Source organism: Coregonus clupeaformis, chromosome 7 (assembly GCF_020615455.1).
Source record: "Coregonus clupeaformis isolate EN_2021a chromosome 7, ASM2061545v1, whole genome shotgun sequence".
Taxonomy (NCBI): domain Eukaryota; kingdom Metazoa; phylum Chordata; class Actinopteri; order Salmoniformes; family Salmonidae; genus Coregonus; species Coregonus clupeaformis.
This window is the reverse complement of record NC_059198.1, coordinates 3,420,709-3,444,343: the sequence shown is the minus strand read 5'-3', so window position 1 is coordinate 3,444,343 and position 23,635 is coordinate 3,420,709. Positions and strand designations below refer to the sequence as shown.

Here is a 23,635-nt window from a genome sequence, read left to right as displayed (position 1 = left end):
TAAAGTAGGGTGTTGTATGTTAACTAGTGAGCGGTACCGGAGCGCCAAATCTAGTTCCAAAAGGCTTCTTAACAGCTTCTACCCCCAAGCCATAAGACTCCTGAACAGCTTCTACCTCCAAGCCATAAAACTCCTGAACAGCTAATCATGGCTACCCGGACTATTTATGCATAGTCACTTTAACTCTACCCACATGTACATACTACCTCAATTACCTCGACTAACCGGTGCCCCCGCACATTTACTCTGTACCGGTACCCCCTGTATATAACCTCCATACTGTTATGTTATTTTACTGCTGCTCTTTAATTATTTGCTATTTTTATTTTTTTCTTAAACTGCATTGTTGGTTATGGGCTTGTAAGGAAGCATTTCACTGTAATGTCTACACCTGTTGTATTCGGCACATGTGGCAAATAAAATGTGATTTGATTTGATTTTGTCGTGTATCGCGTCGAATGCTGGTACTTATTGCTGTCAAACAAAGAGTCCGCTTAGGCTGCACTTTGATTATAAGTTTTATTTATATCACAAGATGTCAGCATAAGTTACAGACATGCAGCGTCTGGAGAAACAGTGTCCCAAATTAATCTGTCTGTTCTAACCCCCTCTGCCTCCAGCATATACTTATAAACAATGCAAAAATATGGGTTGCTCCCTCTGCTGTCCAATCACCTGTCTCCCCTGGGGCGTCACCCTACAAATGGCTATTTTTGAACTAACATAAACATATTTTCAGTTCCACATGAAAAACATTAACAAAGACATAATCCTAATACACTACAATTTCAAGTGAACCCATTTCCAGTTACTGGGACTTACAGTATGTTGAGGATATTGAGGCACCATGTGAACCACTAGTTTTGAGTGATTCGATTTCGTGAAGCAGGCTCACATATTTCATATAGCTAGCACACAATAAGTAGCTACAGTACAAACATCTTGTTATCACATCAGTCTATATAGACTATAATAGAATAGCAGTGATCAGAAGGACCAGGGTAGACTCTAATATACTAGCAGTGATCAGAAGGACCAGGGTAGACTCTAATAGACTAGCAGTGATCAGAAGGACCAGGGTAGACTCTAATATACTAGCAGTGATCAGAAGGACCAGGGTAGACTCTAATAGACTAGCAGTGATCAGAAGTACCAGGGTAGACTCTAATAGACTAGCAGTGATCAGAAGGACCAGGGTAGACTCTAATAGACTAGCAGTGATCAGAAGGACCAGGGTAGACTCTAATAGACTAGCAGTGATCAGAAGGACCAGGCAGCGTAACCTAGTTAGAAAAATGTATTTAAGTGTCAATCCACAATGATACAATAATAAAATAATACAGGGGGAAAAAAAGAACTAAAACACTGTGGACCACCCAAATTTAGTTGAGGCACTAAAAGCCATCATAGTCAAACATGGTACAGGCTTCATCTATAAAGCATTAAATCATCTATACACATACATAAACAAAACAAAGTACAGTGTCAGGGTCCACAGAGGATCAGGAATAAATAATAATATTTCATAAGCAATGTAATAGAAAAACAGATACACACAAAAAAAAACGAAGGTCACTTTTGTACACTGACAGTACAGTGAACTGACAGCCTCTATCTAGTTATGGAATTGTCATTGAAGGAATGTCTCTGGATTCAGTGCACTGCAGGTTCATGTTACGAAAACAACAATAAAAGCAAAGCCTAGAAAAATACACAATATTTGGCTGGTGGCTTGGTTGTCATCACTTCAAAGATTGGTGTAAAGGACCTTTTGGTCTTAGGCTGTCTGTGTGTCATTGACCATCCACGCCTCTCTCAACTTGGGGTAGTATTTCTGGAAGGCCATCTCCTCAGCACAGGTGAGCATGGCCCGGTAGGTGTGCAGCAGCAGGTGGGGGAAGCGGGAGGTGAAGTAGGACACAAAGCCTTCTGGGAATGAGCCGAACGTCTTATGGAGATCAGGAATTTCATCGTAATGGTTACTCTATGGGAAACAGCATACAGTTTATAGAATGTCACTTGCACACATTTAATGAGGTTATCAATACTGAACAAAAATATAAATGCAACATGTAAAGTGTTGGTCTCATGTTTCATGAGCTGGAATAAAAGATCCCTGAAATGTTCCATATGCACAAAAATGTCTCTCAACTTTTGTGCACAAATTTGTTTCCCTGTTAGTGAGCATTTCTCCTTTGCCAAGATAATCCTTCCACCTAACAGGTGTGGTATATCAAGAATTAAACAGCATGACCATTACGCAGGTGCACCTTGTGCTGGGGACAATAAAAGGCCACTCTAAAATGTGCAGTTTGTCACACAACACAAACCACAGATGTCTCAAGTTTTGAGGGAGCGTGCAATTGGCATGCTGACTGGAGGAATGTCCCCCAGAGCTGTTGCCATAGAATTCAATGTTCATTTCTCAACCATAAGCCGCCTCCAATGTCATTTTTAGAGAATTTGGTAATACGTCAACCGACCTCACAACCACAGACTACGTGTAACCACGCCAGTCCAGGACCTCCACACCCTGCTTTTTCACCTGCGGGATCATCTGAGACCAGCCACCCAGACAGCTAATGAAACTGAGGAGTATTTCTGTCTCTATTAAAGTCCTCTTGTGGGGAAAAACAAATTCTGATTGGCTGGGCCTGGCTCCTCAGTGGGTGGGCCTATGCCTTCCCAGGCCCACCCATGGCTGCGCTCCTGCCCAGTCATGTCAAATCCATAGATTAGGGCCAAATTAGTTTATTTAAATTGACTGATTTGCTTATATGACCTGTAACTCAGTAAAATCGTTGAAATTATTGTTGCGTTTATATTTTTGTTCAGTATATTAAAGGAGGTTGTAGTCACACAAAGAAATATGTCCATACCTTATGTATTTGATTAATTCTGATAACAATCTTTATTTTTTCAATAATGAAATAATTATTAATGTTACACAATGAACTACTTATACCAATATAGTGTTTAATTCGAGTAGCAGCACCTTAGAGACTGCTGCTGTCTCCTTGTTCGGGCAGGCTTCGGCATTCGTCGTCACCGGCCTTCTAGCCACTGCCGCTCCTCATCTCATCATTCCATTTGTTTTGTCTTGTCTATTACACACACCTGGTTCATATCCCCTCATTAGTACTTGTATAAGTGTTCCCTCTGCCCCCTTGTCCTTGTGGGTGATTGTTTAATGTGAGGAGAGAGTAGCGCGGCTGAGCTACGTGTATTTTGTATTGCCAGGGTATACTTTCCCTGTGTGCCTGTTTTGTTCCAGTGCGCCTGTTTTGCGCATTTGACTATTTGAGCTATATCTGCGTAACTCAGTATTCCGGAATAAACTCTGTATTCTGTGATCACCCATCACAGCTGCCCTATGTACATAGTCAATGAACACTGGTCACTTTAATGTTTGCATACTGTTTTACCAACTTCATATGTACAGTGCATTCAGACTTTTTCCACATTCTGTTACGTTACAGCCTTATTCTAAAATGGATTTAATTGTTTTTTCCCCCCCTCATCAATCTACACACAATACCCCATAATGACAAAGCAAAAACAGGTTTTTAGAAAGTTTAGAACGTTTATCAAAAATAAAAAACTTAAATATCACATTTACATAAGTATTCAGACCCTTTGCTATGAGACTCGAAATTGAGCTCAGGTGCATCCTGTTTCCATTGATCATCCTTGAGATGTTTCTACAACTTGATTGGAGTCTACCTGTGGTAAATTCAATTGATTGGACATGATGTGGAAAGGCACACACCTGTCTATATAAGGTCCCAGAGTTGACAGTGCATGTCAGAGCAAAAACCAAGCCATGAGGTCGAAGGAATTGTCCGTAGAGCTCCGAGACAGGATTGTGTCAAGGCACAGATCTGGGGAAGGGTATAAGAAAAATTCTGCAGCATTGAAGGTCCCCAAGAACACAGTGGCCTCCATCATTCTTAAATGGAAGAAGTTTGGTACCACCAAGGCTCTTACTAGAGCTGGCCGCCTGGCCAAACTGGGCAATTGGGGTAGAATGGCCTTGGTCATGGAGGTGACCAAGAACCCGATGGCCAATCTGACAGAGCTTTAGAGTTCCTCTGTGGAGATAGGAGAAACTTCCAGAAGGACAACCATCTCTGCAGCACTCCACAAATCAGGCCTTTATAGTAGAGTGGCCAGACGGAAGCCACTCCTCAGTAAAAGGCACATGACAGCCCGCTTGGAGTTTGCCAAAAGGCACCTAATGAGAAACAAGATTCTCTGGTCTGATGAAACCAAGATTGAATTATTTGGTCTGAATGCCAAGTGTCAAGTCTGGAGGAAACCTAGCACCTCCCTATGGTGAAGCATGGTGGTGGCAGCATCATGCTGTGGGGATGTTTTTCAGCGGCAGGGACTGGGAGACTAGTCAGGATCGAGGCAAAGATGAACGAAGCAAAGTACAGAGAGATCCTTGATGAAACCTGCTCCAGAGCGCTCAGAACCTCAGACTGGGGTGAAGGTTCTCCTTCCAACAGGACAACGACCCTAAGCACACAGCCAAGACAATGCAGGAGTGGCTTCGGGACAATTCTCTGAATGTCCTTGATTGGCCCAGCCAGAGCCCAGAAGAATGGGAGAAACTCCCCAAATACAGGTGTGCCAATCTTGTAGCGTCATTCCCAAGAAAACTCGATGATGTAATCGCTGCCAAAGGTGCTTCATCAAAGTACTGTACATAAAGTGTCTGATTACTTATGTAAATGTAATATTTCAGTTTTGATTTTTAATACATTTGCAAAGAATTCTTTAAAAGTTTTTGCTTTGTTGTTATGGGGTATTGTGTGTAGATTGATGAGGGGGGAAAAAAACATTTTATCAATTTTAGAATAAGGCTGTAACGTAACAAAATTTGGAAAAAGTCAAGGGGTCTGAATACTTTTTGAATGCACTGTATATACTGTATTCTAGTCAAGGCTCATCCTATTTAATTACTGCTGTACACACCTTTTCTATCCATATACTGTCTATACACACCATTATATACACAGTGCACAAAACATTAAGAACACCTTCCTAATATTGAGTTTGTCTTGTTTGCAACGAAACTGTCTCTGTTTGTAAATAATTAAATCTGAGACGTCAGTAGGAATCTGAGCATGGTACTTTCAAAAGTTAGACCTACCATTCCACCCCAGGCCTACAGACGAAGAAAAATGTAAGCTTTAACTGCTGGCTACTCTTCTTCCTTGGCTTAACCCAACAAGAGAAGGTCACAAGTGCTTCCCTAAAAGCTGTCTGGGTTTTAAAATATTATATTGTACAGAAAGTGAATAGCTTAATCAATTGATAGTGACAGAATTAGATTAATTCCCAAGCAAAGTACATGTTTTGTCTCCTCGGCTATAGAAGGTTGTAGCTCAGCCTCTGAATGTCAAAGTGATATCCCCATATGCATCGGAGTCACGTCTTTCTCTGGTATTTTACAGCTTGTTTCTAGCATTTAAAAAATTGTGGACCAAAGCGCTGTTATAGATCACTTTATAAATCAGATCAGTTGTATTTTCTTCCAAATCTTAAACTAACAAGGGGTAGGCCTGTGCTTTTTGCCATTTTCTTTAATAAAAAGTAGGCCTATGGCATACCATCTCATACCCCCTCAATTTGAGTCTTGGTTTTAACTTAACAGCTCTTCACTGACACAGAAGTAGTCTATTTAAAGAGTGCATAGTGGATGGAGGAATTGACCGACAAATCTATGGATATAGCAGCCTATAGCCTAATTTTGTCTGTCAAACAGATAGACCTACCTCTTATTTCTTAAATAGGAAGACAAATAGGCTCCAACATAAAGCCCTCTTGTTGTTAGTAAAGTCGAATTAAAATGAAGACAGTTTAAATGAATGCCTACTCAAATTTGCCTATTTTCAGAACCATGAGCTGTCCATTTCCAATTGATTGTGCCCCTGCTTCAAGTTTCAGCACCACAATGTAAGTTACTCGAATCTGGCTTATTATGATGTCAATAAGTCTGATAAATTGGCCAACATCATGTGCAAGAAACATATTGTTTTGAATAAAATCAATTATAGTATTAGCAAGCTATCAAAGTTGACCTTCAGTCCTCCTCATATTCGCTCTCTCCTTCTCAAACTGAACAGAACATAGGCTATAGGCTTGTCCACATACAATATTTTTTGGGACTAGGCCTAATCAACAGAAACTAATTCGGAAGAAGCCTTTGACTCCCCCTGAACTGCCACTGTAGGCCTACACAGCACAGCCATTGGTTAGGCAGCACATAAACACGTTTTTGATCAATAAGAGAAGAGCAGGCCGGGGCTCAGGGTTGGAATATCCATAGCAGTGTGTAATGCAGCCTAGTTTTATTTACACCATCCCAGCAGCTATCATAGAAATATAACTTTGCTCTGTGCTTCTCAGAGCATGCACTTTGTAGCCTATAGCCTGTGGATCATTTGATTGAGACCACACTAAATAGCCTATAGGCACACTTGATATTGCGCGTCCAGTGGAGAATCAGAGATGAGGGGTTCATCGGACACACAGCGATATATAGCCTAATAAGCAACTAATTCTAAAATGTCATCAATTACAAATTACATGACCCTCCCCTAGAGTTAAAACTAGACTAGAGTTAAAAAAATACTAAACCCTCCCTTGAGGGTTTGAAATTGGAAAAGCATGACCCTCCTCCATTTTCCTTCAGGTACCCATTATGTAAATGTCGATCATTCCCTAAGCATTCCGATGCACCTGCGATAACATCTGCAAAATGTGTACGAGACCAGTAACATTTTATTTCATTTTGATAATATACAAATACTAGAATAATACAGTACATATCAATAGATATTATGTAATTCATTGCCAATGGACAGAACACACTTACCTTGTTTCTTATGGCCCGTAGAAGACGTTCAACGGAGCCCCCTTTACATGCTCCTTTGCGTTTTTCTAGATCTGCAGAGGGAGGAGCGACAGCCAGTAAGCAAACAATGATAATTACATATACAGTATAGCAAGAATTGATCCAGAATTATGTAATCAAAAGAGGCCAAGAAAGGAGATGTTGCTGTAGCCTGGTCCAGATCTGTTTTAGCCAACACCTCTTTCAATCATTGTCATGCCAGTCATGACGCTCTTGATTTGGACCAGGCTAAAGTGGCTGTGATATACAATACGTAAATTATATTAAGGCCTCACAGTCTGTTGGTGTTCAAACACTGATCCTCAGACACTAACTTTTTCGCAAATCCTCAGTGATATGTTTCATCCAGTTCCCCTTGACCACTTTTTCTGCCTCTGACTCCAGCTGATCGATGATTGCCTTGTTCAACTGCTTCAGCTGTAACTGTGCATCAATCCAGTCACTCACATCCTACAGGGGAAAACATGGCTTTAATTCCTCAAATATCTCATTTATTACCTTCTAGCTTTGTAACCAATAGAGTCCTCGATTACTAGCCTGAGTACCAGACTGTTTCTGCTCCACTGTATTCCAGTTTAATATGAAGAAACAATTTCAGCTTACCAGGAAAAAACGGACTTAATGAACATCCTCTGATGAGCTGTGGGCTATTTTAACCAATGGTTTAAGATGATCCATTGTCTGACAAACTTGGTATCCATAATGTTCTCATTAATGACAAGGACAAACAGCTTCAATGGAGAATCCAGAAAGAAAGACAGCTAAAATGAGGGCTATAGTATTGCCACTTGTAGTTATATTTACTGTATCCCCATTGTAGTTATTCTGGTGAGCTTTCTTCAGGGAATAAAATTGCTTGATTTTATATTATATCTAAATGTGAACAATGAAACTTGATTCAGACCTGGAAAAACTGCAGTTGTTTCTCCGGGCTCCAGAAGAAGGGGTGTTCGAGCACGCTCTCAGCAGAAGGCCTCCTCTTGGGCTCCTTAGTCACCATATATTTTATCAGGTGTTCGGCCATGATGTCCTCTGGGATAGACAAGACCAAACACACAGTCACCATGAGGGGGTTGATAACCAAGATACTTTTTTCATTCAAAAACATGGTGATAAAATGATTTCCTCTGAACCAATGTGATGATTTCAATGAAGAAAGACCCAGTAGTGTTGCTTACAACATCATTTCAGTTGACAAATATGATGAGAATATTTTTAAATGACAGAGCTTAATCAAACATTTTATCAGGCCTCTCTCAAAGACAACATTTGAGATCACTATTCAGTAGGATCAAATTCTGGCAATTTGTGCATGTAAAAACTGTCGCTCTGTCATTTTACATCGCTTGTGCCAGGTTCGGCAATTTACCGCTCAAACATCCGCTCGCTTGCACTGAGGTGGAAGGGGTGGCAATATTTGAGGTGTGTCTTTAAAAACAAGCGCAAAAGTGCCAATTTCATGAGGCGCTAATGGGAGATTTAAGACCTACCAGAAGCAGATTAGCAGTAACGCGGTTGATAACAGTCAGAACTTCTGAAAACCCCAATAGTACGTGAACGCCACATTATGCTCATGAAACGAGAGATGCGGTTTATGATATCATGGTTCCGACCTCATCTTATTTATAAATATTGTTTTGTTTAAAAAACAACAGCAATACAAATAAAATAAAAACATGTACGTTTTTTGTTTAATTTAATTAAAAACCTAAATACGTTTGCATGATTGCCGTCCATGGCTTTATGGTGAGATCGTTCATGGCTCGCATGCAATGCAATTTGGAGCCGTCTACTATTTCTGGAGAAGTGCGAATATAATCTGTAAAATGGTTCCATTATGTTTATAAAACATTAAATTGTGGAGCAGTATAACGGTGAGTGGACAATCCCCCTTTCTGATTACATTGGAACCCTGCATGTCCAGCTCCTGTGAAAAGTTTGGATGTGCGTAAAACCCTCCATAATCTACGTTGCCTTAATATTAGATGCCCAGAGGGAGCAATTATGGTGCCTGTAACTGTAGACATTACCTATTTAAAACAAGTCCTTGTTAAGTTTTGATTCACATTTTCTTCAAGTTATTCACTGTCTTTTTAGGCCTTATCAATAGTGAATGTAATATTGCTTATTGACAATGTTTGGCATGTCCATGGCTCAGACATAATTTTATTTACAGTAGACCTAGCCCCTATATCAGTACATTGCTATGTTTAACAATGTACACTATATATACAAAAGTATGTGAACACCCCTTAAAATTAGTGGATTCTGCTATTTCAGCCACACCCATTGCTGACAGGTGTATAAAATCGAGCACACCGCCATGCAATCTCCATAGACAAACATTGGCAATAGAATGGCCTTACTCTGTGACTTTCAACGCGGCACCGTCATAGGATGCCACCTTTCCAAGAAGTCAGTTTGTCAAATTCCTGACCTGCTAGAGCTGCCCTGGTCAACTGTAAGTGCTGTTATTGTGAAGAGGAAATGTCTAGGAGCAACAACGGCCCAGCCGTGAAGTGGTAGGCCACACAAGCTCACAGAACGGGACTGCTGAGTGCTGAAGTGTGTTGCGCGTAAAAATCGTCTGGCCTCGGTTGCTACACTCATTGCCGAGTTCCAAACTGCCTCTGGAAGCAATGTCAGCACAAGAACTGTTCATCAGGAGCTTCATGAAATGGGTTTCCATGGCTGTGCAGCCGCACACAAGCCTAAGATCACCATGTGCAATGCCAAGCGTCTGCTGGAATGGTGTAAAGCTGGCCGCCATTGGACTCTGGAGCAGTGGAAACGCATTCTCTGGAGTGTTGAATCACGCTTCACCATCTGGCAGTCCAACGGACGAATCTGGGTTTGGCAGATGACAGGAGAATGCTTTGTGGCACAAGTTTGGGGAAGGCCCTTTCCTATTTCAGCATGACAATGCCCCCGTGCACAAAGCAGGGTCCTTACAGAAATGGTTTGTCGAGATCAGTGTGAAAGAACTTGACTGGCCTGCACAGAGCCCTGACCTCAACCCCATTGAACACCTTAGGGATGAATAGGAACGCCGACTGCGAGCCAGGCCTAATCACCCAACATCAGTGCCCGACCTCACTAATGCTCTTGTGGCTGAATGGAAGCAAGTCCCCGCAGCAAAGTTTCAACATCTAGTGGAAAGACTTCCCCGAAAGGTGGAGGCTGTTATAGCAGCAAAGGGGGGACCAACTCCATATTAATGCCCATGGTTTTGGAATGAGATGTTCGATGAGCAGGTGTCCACATCCTTTTGGTAATGTAGTGTATTTTCATATTGAAGCCATGCAATTACTTGGAACAATGTGGACTGCAAACATGTTCAACATAATGAGTAAAGATGGGATAAGTCTATATTTTGTTATTTTGTCTCTGTAGACTATTTAACAAATTAGGCTATAACGGAATAACAATTGAATTGGAGTTGATGACTACGCAATACATGAAAAACTGTAAATGCTCAACTTGAAGATACCACATATTTAGCCATGGAGCATGTTCTGATTGGCCAGTGAAGGGTCAAGCCTGGGAAACCTACAATTGATGTATTCATCAAAAATCACTTTTGCTACAGCACCCATAATTCCCCATGTGAAAATAGTACAAATATTTTAGACAACCCGGAACCTATAGCGCTGCACAATAGCGCTAAGATCTACCATTGTGTTAGGTTTGTTCAAATAGAGCCTCTAAACTCATATGAGACCAATAGCGTAATGGTTTTAGTTAATCATAAGCACAATGTTTCCAGTCATATATTTATCAATAATTACATTTCAAAAACCACAACCATCAAAAGTTACATGATGCCACTGCAAAAAAAGGACTCTTTGCCTTTAAATTAAGTAGTACTCTAATGATCATTTCAGAAACAACCTTTCAGTTGTACACTAGTTTTACCATGTTTGTCTTTCTGTAATCCGTCGAGGTTATATTTTCCATCCTCGATATTACCAGCCCTCCGATTGGGTTCCCCAAAGGGATGTTTGCCTCCTGTCAACACATAGTAAAACACACAGCCGGCAGAGAAGATGTCCACAGCACTGGTCTGTGGAGGAAGAGGAGTGTCTTTAATAATAGTTGTTTCAGTACAGTACCACCATCGTTACTAGTTCCAATCTACAGGCAACCTAACAGAATAGTTCACACATTTGTAAGACTTTTTTAGACCCCAAAACCAGAATAAGACCCTCAATGTTTGAAAGGACCATCCAGCTCATCGCCATGCACTTTCACCACCCTGTGAAGTTCATTATAACTGATTTCATCTGTAGCCTAGTAAACGGCATGGTTTCCGAAGTCATAGTGGGTGGACCACACAACATATCATCGCCTCCAAGTTTAACTCCAAGTTTAATTCATTATGATGGTTATTATATCAATATTTGCGCATAAAGCCGTAATTTGTTTGTTCTGTCTGTAAAATTTATAATGTGAGAAATGGCATATATATTTTTTACTTTCCAAGGTTAGAATGCTTGTCACTGGTTTCAGTCCGCGAAGGTCAAAATGATTTTCTTTAGTAAAACACTGGAAGAGACATACAAGTATTAGTGAGCTGATGAACCCCAAGCATTCTAACCTTGGAAAGTAAAAAATATATATGCCATTTCTCACATTATTAATTTTACAGACAGAACAAACAAATTATCTATCGGCATTCATAAAATTGTACGGAAACTTCCTGATTCCATCACATTTTTAAAAATATGGTATGACTTTACTGGCATAAAAACTGTGGATGGAAAGTGGTAATTATTTTAGCCCTAAAAGTGGTCTAATGTCGAGCATAGTCCACATCCCACACCATGGTTGTGTAGATGGTGCCTATCTTTCTTATTTATGTATAATATACTGTAGCTTGATCTCCACAATAGATGATCAACTTTAATTTTAGGTTGAACTGTACCTTTGAGCAATGGGCCAAACCTTTAAATAAATTATTATTTACTTGAATAAGGAAATCCCAATTAGCCTATTGCACCGCATTTCTTTCTCAATTATCTCTGAATCTGTAATGACTTGAGCTGTTCTCTGGTCCAGTGTAAAGATCAGGGGTCACTCACAGGGTTTCCTTTCCTGCTCTCATCCAGGACCTCTGGGGCGTTCCAGCCGATGGTGCCAAGGGCTCCCGACCTCATGCTGTAGCTTTGTCTGTCGTCCGCCAACTGCTTACTCATCCCAAAGTCTGAGATCTTGACCATGAATGAGTCAGAGTCTTTTTTCAACAGGATGTTGTGGGGCTTCACATCACGGTGGACTGGGGAGAAAAGATCAGGATGGAGTTGAGGGAAGATCTGATCAATGATAATGTAAGGAAAAGTCATGAATACCGTAACTTCACTAGGATTATCTACAGTATACAGCATATCATTATAACCTATGTTGTGAGAGTGCAGGTGTTTCAGTCCTATCATGGTCTGTTCCAGCAGCGTCACTGGTTTCAGTCCGCGAAGGTCAAAAGGATTTTCTTTAGTAAAACACTGGAAGAGACACACAAGTATTAGTGAGCTGATGAACCCCAAGCATTCTAACCTTGGAAAGTAAAATAAATAAATATATAAACGCAACATGTAAAGTGTTGGGCCCATGTTTCATGAGCTGAAATAAAAGATCCCAGACATTTTCCATATAAACAAAAAGCTTATTTCTCTAAAATGTTGTGCACAAATTTGTTTACATCCGTTAGTAAGCATTTCTCCTCTGCCAAGATAATCCATCCACCTGACAGGTGTGGCATATCAAGAAGCTGATTAAACAGCATGATCATTACACAAGTGCACCTTGTGCTGGGGACAATAAAAGGCCAATCTAAAATGTGCAGTTTTGTTACACAACACAATGCCACAGATGTCTCAAGTTTTGAGGGAGCGTGCAATTGGCATGCTGACTGCAGGAATGTCCACCAGAGCTGTTGCCAGAGAATGTAATGTTAATTTCTCTGCCATAAACCACCTCCAACGTTGTTTCAGAGAATTTGGCAGTACGCCCAACTGGCCTGACAACCGAAGACCACGTGTATGGCGTCTTGTGGGCAAGCGGTTTGCTGATGTCAACGTTATGAGCAGAGTGCCCCATGGTGGCAGTCAGTTATGGTATGGGTAGGCATAAGCTACGGACAACGAACACAATTGCATTTCATCTATGGCAATTTGAATGCACAGAAATACTGTGACAAGATCCTGAGGCCCATTGTCGCGCCATTCATCCGCCGCCATCACCTCAAGTTTCAGCATGATAATGCATGGCCCCCAGTCTCAAGGATCTGTACACAATTCCTGGAAGCTGAAAATGTTACAGTTCTTCCATGACCTTTATACTCACCAGACATGCCACCCATTGAGCATGTTTAGTATGCTCTGGATCGGCGCGTACAACAGCGTGTTCCAGTTCCCGCCAATATCCAGAAACTTCGCACAGCCATTAAAGAGGAGTGGGACAACATTCCACAGGCCACAATCAACAGCCTGATCAATTCTATGCAAAGGAGATGTGTTGTGCTGAATGAGGCAAAGGGTGGTCACACCAGACACTGACTGGTTTTCTGATCCACGCACCTACCATTTTTAAGGTATCTGTGACCAACAGATGCATATCTGTATTCCCAGTCATGTGAAATCCATAGATTAGAGCCTAATTAATGTATTGCAATTGACTGATTTTCTTATATGAACTGTAACTCAGTAAAATCTTCGAAATTGTTCATGTTGCGTTTATATTTTTGTTCAGTATATATTCTAACATAGATAATCATGATGTGAGACTTATATAATTAAGTTTGATCCCCTTGGATAAATCTGAGAATAAAATAGTGAGTCATTCAATTAGACCTTATCTAAAGAGGCGGCACACTGCTCGATGGCAATGTATAGGAATTGCTTGTCCTTCTCAGTGCAGAAGTAGCGGACGACATGGGGATTGTAGTCCAATGTAAGAAGCAAAACGACCTCTCGATCAGCATAGCTTTGTTTTGCTAGTTCAATTCTCTTCACTGCAGCAGGACGCTTGTTGGCATCATCACAAAGGAAGAAACCCCTGGAGGACAGCGGTAGAGAAAGATAAACATCTAGTCAATGAAGCGATCATAAGGACATTTTTGCTACAAAGAGCAAAGAGGGGTTTAGGGTTACAAACACATTTACACAATAATGTTTAAGCTGGTTTACCTGAACACAATTCCATCGGCACCTTTTCCAAGATCGTTATTGGTGTAGTATGTGATCTTTCCAACTGATTCCTCATCTGATGCTATATCAAAATTACAACACTGTGTTAAGACAGAAAATACCACCCTACAGAACCTTTATTGTCAAGACACAGAACCTGATCTGTTAAATCATAGACTTATGAGAATTATACAGATGTAGGATCTTAATTTGAGCAAGTTTGATACCACAGGAAAATAATCCTGAAGCAACAGGAAAGGTGAATTATTATGTGGATTATAATTAACGGACATTTGTGTAAGGGTTGATACATTTTTTGTATGGGAAAATCAAGTCTGACATGTTAAAGTGAAAATAACAAACTTCAGAAGCCTTTTCAAACCTCAAATACACTACAAGTTTTACATTTCCTGCATTTCAGGAAAGTTCTCCTTCAACAGGGTGATCAAATGAAGATCCTACATCTAAAGTAGGCCTAGCTACAGTTACACATTGTGTTAGCATAGCACCTATTGCTGTGTTGCATTTAACATAATCTGTAAGGAGTATTGAACTGCATACATGCAGTTGTAAATTCGGAACCAAAAAGGGGGAATACTCTTTGGTCAATTGGATCTTTAGGTGTGGTTCTTGAGTGGTTATAACAAGCATGTCAAAATGGTTGAAAGCTCACCACGTTCAACTGATTGTCTTCCAGTCCCTGACAATATATTGGAGGCAGGAGGTAATGCAGGACCTAAGATTGGATAACATCATACATACAGTGAGGTCCATAATTATTGGATCCCCTGATAAATATTAGCAAAAAATACAACAAAATAAATAATACAATACTGTAGCTTGCATAATATTGTATTAATTTTTACATTGTAGAATAATAGTAAAGACATCAAAACTATGAAATAACACATATGGAATCATGTAGTACCCAAAAAAGTGTTAAACAAATCGAAATTTATTTTATATTTGAGATTCTTCTAAGTAGCCACCCTTTGCCTTGATGACAGCTTTGCACACTCTTGGCATTCTCTCAACCAGCTTCATGAGGTAGTCACCTGGAATGCATTTCAATTAACAGGTGTGCCTTCTTAAAAGTTAATTTGTGGATTTTCTTTCCTTCTTAATGCGTTTGAGCCAATCAGTTGTGTTGTGAAAAGGTTGGGGGTATACAGAAGATAGCCCTATTTGGTAAAAGACCAAGTCCATATTATGGCAAGAACAGCTCAAATAAGCAAAGAGAAATGACAGCCAATCATTACTTTAAGACATGAAGGTCAGTCAATACAGAACATTTCAAGAACTTTGGAAGTTTCTTCAAGTGCAGTCGCAAAAACCATCAAGCGCTATGATCAAACTGGATCTCATGAGGACCACCACAGGAATGGAAGACCCAGAGTTACCTCTGCTGCAGAGGATAAGTTCATTAGAGTTACCAGCCTCAGAAATTGCAGCCCAAATAAATGCTTCACAGAGTTCAAGTCACAGACACATCTCAACATCAACTGTTCAGAGGGGACTGTGTGAATCAGACCATCATGGTCGAATTGCTGCAAAGAACCCACTACTAAAGGACACCAATAAGAAGAAGAGACCAGCTTGGGCCAAGAAACACGAGCAATGGACATTAGACCGGTGGACATTTGTCCTTTGGTCTGGAGTCCAAATTTGAGATTTTTGGTTCCAACCGCCATGTCTTTTTGAGACACAGAGTGTGTGAACAGATGATCTCCGCATGTGTATTTCCTACCGTAAAGCATGGAGGAGGAGGTGTTATGGTGTGGGGGTGCTTTGCTGGTGACATTGTCTGTGATTTATTTAGAATTCAAGGCACACTTAACCAGCATGGCTACCATAGCATTCTGCAGCGATACGCCATCCCATCTGGTTTGGGCTTAGTGGGACTATCATTTGTTTTTTAACAGGACAATGACCCAAACCACCTCCAGGCTGTGTAAGGGCTATTTTACCAAGAAGGAGAGTGATGGAGTGCTGTATCAGATGACCTGGCCTCCACAATCCCCCGACCTCAACACAATTGAGATGGTTTTGGATGAGTCGGATGGCAGAGTTAAGGAAAAGCAGCCAACAAGTGCTCAGCATATGTGGGAACTCCTTCAAGACTGTTGGAAAAGCATTCCAGGTGAAGCTGCTTGAGAGAATGCCAAGAGTGTGCAAAGCTGTCATCAAGGCAAAGGGTGGCTATTTGAAGAATCTCAAATATAAAATATATTTTGATTTGTTTAACACTTTTTTGGTTACTACATGATTCCATATGTATTATTTCATAGTTTTGATGTCTTCACTATTATTCTACAATGTAAAAACATTTTAAAATAAAGAAAAACCCTTGAATGAGTAGGTGTGTCCAAACTTTTGACTGGTACTGTATATACTAATACAATTGCTCAGATAAATATATTTGGATTAACATGTAATAATTTTTTTTTAAAAGAAATAGAGTTCAAACGACACGTAGCCTTTTTCTTTAATGTTTTATGAAATTGGAGAACACATTGGGAGGGATCTATCTTAGACCATTCCTCCATACAGAATCTTCTTTCCAGATCCTTGATATCCTTCTTTTTCTCTTACGGACGGCCCTCTTCAATTCAAACCACAGGTTTTCAATGGGGTTCAAGTCCGGAGACTGAGATGGCTATTTCAAAATGTGGATTTTGTAGTCAATTAACCATTTCTTTGTGGAGTTGGATTATTGCTTGGTTTAATTGTCTTGCTGGAAGATCCACTTGCGGCCAGGTGTCAGCCTGGCAGAGGCAACCAAGTTTTTGGCCAAAATGGCCTGGTCCTTGGTAAAGTTCATTATGCCATTGACCTTAACCAGGGCCCCAGGACCAGTGGAAGCAAAATAGCCCCAGAACATCTAAGATCCCCACCATATTTTACCGTAGGTATAAGGTACTTTTCTGCATATGCTTCTATTTTTCAACGCCATACCCACCACTGGTGTGTGTGGCCAAAGAGCTCTATTTTCACATGGATGGGAACTAATTATATGGTTAGATAACATGAAAATAGAGCTCAACCACACCAGTGGGTGGTTTGGTGGTAAAATATGGTGGTGGATCTTTGATGTTATGGGGCTAATTTGCTTCCACTGGTCCTGGGGCCCTTAAGGTCAACGGCATCATGAACTTTACCAAGTACCAGGACATATTAGCCAAAAACCTGGTTGCCTCTGCCAGGAGGCTGACACTTCCAGTATGATAATAACCCCAAGCACTAATCAAAATCAATTGACCACAAAATCAACACTGTGCAATGGCCATCTCAGTCTCCTGTAGTTTGAATTGAAGAGGGTAGTCCATAAGAGCAGGCAAAGGATATCAAGGATCTGGAAAGATTCTGAATGGAGGAATGGTTTAAGATCTTTCACAACGTGTTCTCCAATCTCATAAAACATTTTAGTTAAAGGCTCAGTGTAATTATCTTCGCAAGGGGAGGGTGCTAGAGTATTGAAAACAGGGGTGCCAATCATTTTTACCCCTATCTTTTTTAGAAATGTTTTGTATTACTTGTTAAAAATATATGTAATACCTTGCTAAAACCAAGTATAGAGTTTATTTGTTATAATTCATTGGTATTAGATTTAAAAGGTGATCGAATAGCTCCTGATTTGTAATGTCATTAATGCATTTATTTTGAAGCAATGTTTTTAAAAAAATGTACAAGTGAATAGGTTGGTTTACTTTTAAGTTTAAGTTTCCCACGTATCTCGTTAAAGTTTTGACCAATGAGGTAACTTGTTAAGTTGTGGCCAATGGGAGAGTGGACTGGTTGCTGGGAAAGAAAAGAGAGGGAAAGGCTGAAAGAAGGGAGAGAAGTTAGTGGGGTTGGTGAAGGAAAAAACGACCAAAGGAAACGATAAAGAGAGAACAAAACCATACCTACAGAGTTTTTTTTTAAGAGAAATCCTGATTTTATTTCTATAAGAGAGTGTTTATTATTTCGTTAAGAAAGACCTAGTGGAGACTGAAGCTGCCGTCGCATTGTGGAGACATTCGACATTCTAGAGCAGGGGTGTCAAACGTACGGCCCGCGGGCCGGATCAGGCCCGCAAACGGGTTTAATCCGGCCCGCGAGATGATTTAAAAAAGAAAAAAAAAAGAAGAAAAAAATTGCAATTTTTCTATAAAATAAACTGCTGTTCCAATTGCGTCCACTGGATGGCGCAATAGCAATTGTGTTAAGCAAGCAAACTGTTTATACCGGGGCAGAGCAAGTAGGTCAAGCACGTGCAGCCAATGAGCTACTTTGTTTTGCCCACGATATTTATTACGGCTTCTACTTTTAACATTATGTGCTTTGGCACCCTCATTGCCCCAATATGTCTCTGTCAAAAAGAGAAAAGTGGACGCAGAGTGCAGAGTGTTCCAAGAAAAATGGTCATCCTATTTAATCACGGAATTGAATGGGAAAGCTGTATGTTTGGTGTGTTCAGAGCATGTTGCAGTGCTGAAAGAATATAACCTTCGTCGCCACTATGTGAGTCTTCATGCCGACAAATATGACAACTTTCAAGGACAGCGGAGATGAGAGAAGGTGAATGAACTGTTGGCGGGTCTGAAGAAACAGCAGTCTGTGTTTACTCACAGCCGAGACATCAGTGACGCTGCAGTGAAAGCTAGCTACCTCATTGCTAATGAAATCGCAGTGGCTTCAAAACCATTTAGTGAGGGTGAATTTGTAAAAACATGCATGATGAAGGCAGCGGAGATTGTGTGCCCTGAAAAGCGGCAGGCTTTTGCAAATATCAGCCTGACAAGAAACACAGTTGCAGACAGGATTTCCGATCTTTCAGTGGATTTGGACAGCCAGTTGAAGCAAAAAGTAAAGTCATTTATTGCGTTTTCGGTTGCAATTGATGAAAGCACGGACATTACAGATGTTGCACAACTGGCCATTTTTTCATCCACGGAGTTGATGACACATTGACCGTCACCGACGAGTTCGTGGAGTTGGTGCCGATGACAGATACAACGACAGCAGCTGATATTTTTACCGCACTCGTCGGCGCGCTGGACAGGGTCGGAGTGGACTGGTCCCGCGCTGTCAGCCTGGCTACAGATGGTGCGCCCTCAATGATCGGGAAAAAAGCAGGCGTTGTGACAAAGTTCAGAGAGAAAGTGCAATCTGCAAATGGAGGACGTGATTTGTTGACTTTTCACTGTATTTTGCACCAGGAGGCTTTGTGTTGCAAGTCATTAAAGATGGATAACGTCATGAAGGTGGTCATCCAAACTGTTAATTTCATCCGATCCAGAAGCCTGAATCACCGTCAGTTTGACAGCCTTCTCAGAGAGAAAGACCACATCTATGGCCTGCCATACCACACTGAGGTAAGATGGTTAAGCCGAGGTGCTGTGCTGAGGCGTTTCTTTGATTTACGAGAAGAAATTGAACAGTTCATGGAAGAAAAGGGCAAACCAGTGTTAGAATTTCATTCCGCAGAATGGATGCCGGACCTTGCATTTATGGTGGATGTTACAGAGCACCTGAATAACTTGAACAAACAGCTGCAAGGGCGCAACAAAGTTGTCACGCAGTATTATGACAGCATACGTTCTTTCAAGTTGAAGCTGTCATTGTGGGAGACGCAACTTGCCGGTGGTGATGCAGCTCACTTCCCCTGTCTGAAAAATGTGTGTGCGACCCAACATGTGGCAGACATGAAGCGGTTCAAAGATAAAATAACGGGACTGTTACGGGAGTTTGAGCAACGCTTTCAGATTTATGTTTATATGTTTTTATGTTGATGTGCTATTGTTTTTAATTGATTTTATTTTATTTGTATATTTAACCTATTCTTGACTCTGTGGTTCTTGCACTTGTTTGGGGAACAGGATTTCATTATTTGTATCTACATTTCTGCCTGAGAAATGACACCCTGATATAGTTCTGTGATCTGTGAAACAGTTCTGTTAATCACTGAGGCATTGTGTGTTTGTGTGTTCTTTGTCCTCAGAACTTTCAAATAACTTGAGGTGTTTTATGATTAATAGTGATGTTGTGCTTTTGGACACTGTCCTCAGGCTCCAGCTTTATGTTTATATGTTTTTATGTTGATGTGCTATTGTTTTTAATTGTTTTTATTTTATTTGTATATTTAACCTATTCTTGACTCTGTGGTTCTTGCACTTGTTTGGGGAACAGGATTTCATTATTTTTATCTACATTTCTGCCTGAGAAATGACACCCTGATATAGTTCTGTGATCTGTGAAACAGTTCTGTTAATCACTGAGGCATTGTGTGTTTGTGTGTTCTTTTTTCTTTAGAATTTTCAAATAAACTTGACGTGTTTTATGATTAATAGTGATGTTGTGCTTGTACTATTTTGGACACACTGTCCTCAGGCTCCAGCTTTATGTTGTATGTTGATCGTATTAAAACAAAGAAAACAATCTGAAGTTGTTGTTTTTAAGTTATATATATACCATGATTTTTCCGGTCCGGCCCACTTGGGAATAGATTTTCCTCCATGTGGCCCCTGAGCTAAAATGAGTTTGACACCCCTGTTCTAGAGGTTAGCCTAGCATCGTGCAAGACATGGAGAGAATTGCTTGTGACGATCAACGAGTTCGGGTTTCCAACGGATGTCTGTTGCTGCTACGGAGTACTGGCTGCATTGATAGCTGTGATCGCTGTGGATCTTGTGAGGACACCTGCACGGAACTACTATATTTTGCTGAGGCATTATCTACAAGTAGTGAGTAACTACAAATGTGGGGTGGACTTCGGGACTTTATGTATGTCGTCATTTTTTTATGAGCTCCAACGCCGCCCCAGGGTTTAAGCAAGCTTGCAAATAATTTGAACATGGGTTGTGGAAAAATCATTGGGGTTTATTATTTTTATTTCTTCTGATGTGATACATTGAAAATTTGATTAATATAGATCTTGAACCTTATGTCTGTTGTATTGGTGGAGTCATTTACTGTTTCAGTTTCATTTAATGCATGGGAAAGCATATCCTTATAATAATAACCAAGTCTATAATCATTCTATCTGAAGTTAATACCCTATTTGTCATTCACCCTAGCAAGTTTACAATAGGGATTCTTATTGGAGATGTCCTTCTCACCTAATATCCCATGCTGTTCAGATATTCTAAATAAGGTAATATTGTGAGAGTCAAATTCGAGCCTGGTGAGAGGGTTACATATATATATTTCTCTAAACAATTGTATTAGTATAAAATAATACAATTCCCTACTTTTTTTTTTTTTTACTTACCATATAGCTCAGTATTTGTATTATTTATTTAATACAGTCTCAAGATTGCCAATAATGATGGATCTGACTGCATATAACGCACAAAATCATGTCATTGAGAACTACCATACCATATCCACAATGGTGGATATATACCATACATTTTATTATTGCCAATAAAGATAAGCCTAAAGAGGACCTGAGAGAGAAATTATAAAATACAACACCTGGCTGAAGATGTCCTCTCTCTGAAGAAGAGGGAGGGAGGGAGGGAGGGTGGGAGGGAGGGAGGGAGGGTGGGAGGGAAGGAAGGAGGGAAAGAGAAAAAGACAGATCTTTTGAGGAATTGTTATTTCATAAAGTGCAGGTGTCTGTATATTACAGACTGGGTGATGAAGTAATTAGAAATGAAAACAGACAAACATTGAGAGTATAATGGTCAGTTATGGTCTGCCTCTTTTGTCTGTCAAGACAACCACTTACAGAGACTGACAGATTTCACTTTAGTTGTGACTTGGTTAAATGTTTACTTTACCTTAATAAAACTAACATCAGAGAGTAGTTTATGTTCTTAAACACAGAATGGGGGAAAGTGTGACAAATGGTAAATGTGTAAAAAGTTAATATATTCTACATAACAGTAGTCTTGTAAATTGCACCACTATCAAGAGGAAGAGAGAGGAATGTACCCAGATCGTTGACTAGATAACGGTCGTGTTTCAGCAGACTCCTGTAGAAGGCTGATTTCACTTTTGGCCCTCCTGACTGTAAGAATGGGTACAACGTTCTTATCTTGTCCTGGCTGGTCTGGGAAGTGTGAATATTAGAGTACTCCTCAGGACTGATCATGTCATTGCTGAGCAGATCATCTGCTATAGGCATCACCGTGTGGACCCTCTGGATGAGATTAGCCATGTGTCTATCCACAAAATCGGCACCTGATAGTCAGGTTAGAAAAGAGAGAGTTAAAATTATCAAGCCAATATTAGACAATCACACTTGATTCCCACAATCACGTAAATGTGGCCCTAAGTGGACAAGACTAAACAGGTACGAAGCTGGGAAGTTTTGTTTTCATTTATGTTCGAAACACACAACATAAAAACTACATTATAGTATGTGTCCATGTAATATCAATGGTGTAGTATTAATGCTCTCTAGCAGTATGATTCTTGCTACCTTTATGTCATTTATTATCATTACTCACAATGTGAATCTTTTCGGACCCTTTTGATTTCATAACTACAAAACATGGTAGACAAATTATATACAAATACAGCAATTGCACTACAGCAGTTGTAGAAAAAGTAAATGACAAACATTTTTTTGTTGATCCCAAAGCAAATATGTCACATTACCATCTGAAGACATGGCAGCAAACTAAGAATGGAGAGAAGCAGCTTGCCCTGAAGAGGGAGAGAGAGAAAGAGAAGGAGAGAGGGAGAGAAAGAGAGAGGGAGACAAAGAGAGAAAGAGAGGGAGAGAAAGAGAGGGAGAGAAAGAGAGGGAGAGAAAGAGAGGGAGAGAAAGAGAGGGAGAGGGAGAGAGAGTGAAAGGGAGAGAGGGAGAGAAAGAGGGAGAGAGGGAGAGAAAGAGAGCATTTCAAGTTACCTTTTGAAACTTTAGCAGCACAAAGAAAGAGGAAATGACTTGATGTTCCACTTTCATTCTTAACAGAGCTACATATATCCAAAATTAGTATACCATAAAAGTTATTTGTTGGCTCCCTATAAAGACACTGTTCATCTTCATTTCAATCATTTGTAAACAGTGTTTATTTTGAACATAAAACAATGCATTAAACATTTCTCAAGGGTAGAAAAAAGCTTATAGGCTATCCCCTACAACTGATAAGCTAGTTTTACACACTCTGGTACTGTATGTTCTTTACGTTCACTTCCTTTTTCATCTCACTAATCTTCCCTCAACAATGTTAACTTTTTGTCTCCAGATATCTGTCTCTGAGTCATGTTTTATGGTCTCATGAGGGTCTTCTACTCCAAGCTACTAACTTCCTGAGTACACCCAGAAATATCCAGTTTAATCCTGTCCTCATTTCACATATAACCATATCCTTGACCTTGACCCTTTTTAAAACTTTGATAAACCTTGTCAAAATCCAAATGCATACTGTATAAAGAGATCCTACTTACGGTGCCAGATAACTTCTTCTGCTCTCGCTAATGTTGCTAGCTTGTGACACATACACCGAATGAGGATATATTTCCGCTGAAAATGGGATGGGTTAGAGGCATTTCCTAAAAGTTCAGGTCTACCAGTAACACTAACAATGCAGGA

At 40.3% G+C, this 23,635-nt stretch overlaps 1 protein-coding gene across 1 annotated transcript; it reads right to left on the bottom strand.

The window, feature by feature from the left end:
* Positions 1 to 713: 713 nt before the first annotated feature.
* On the bottom strand, positions 714 to 23,635 carry LOC121568785 (serine/threonine-protein kinase/endoribonuclease IRE1-like). The gene is made up of 14 exons (XM_045221063.1): positions 23,491 to 23,635; positions 22,696 to 22,743; positions 22,027 to 22,275; positions 21,565 to 21,585; positions 14,780 to 14,842; positions 14,107 to 14,188; positions 13,771 to 13,975; positions 12,321 to 12,423; positions 12,007 to 12,200; positions 10,841 to 10,988; positions 7,830 to 7,957; positions 7,240 to 7,375; positions 6,887 to 6,957; positions 714 to 1,984 (listed from the first exon to the last, which is right to left on the bottom strand). The coding sequence occupies exons 2-14, from the start codon at positions 22,706 to 22,708 to the stop codon at positions 1,778 to 1,780; spliced, it is 1,620 nt and encodes a 539-aa protein (XP_045076998.1). The 5' UTR covers positions 22,709 to 22,743; positions 23,491 to 23,635; the 3' UTR covers positions 714 to 1,777.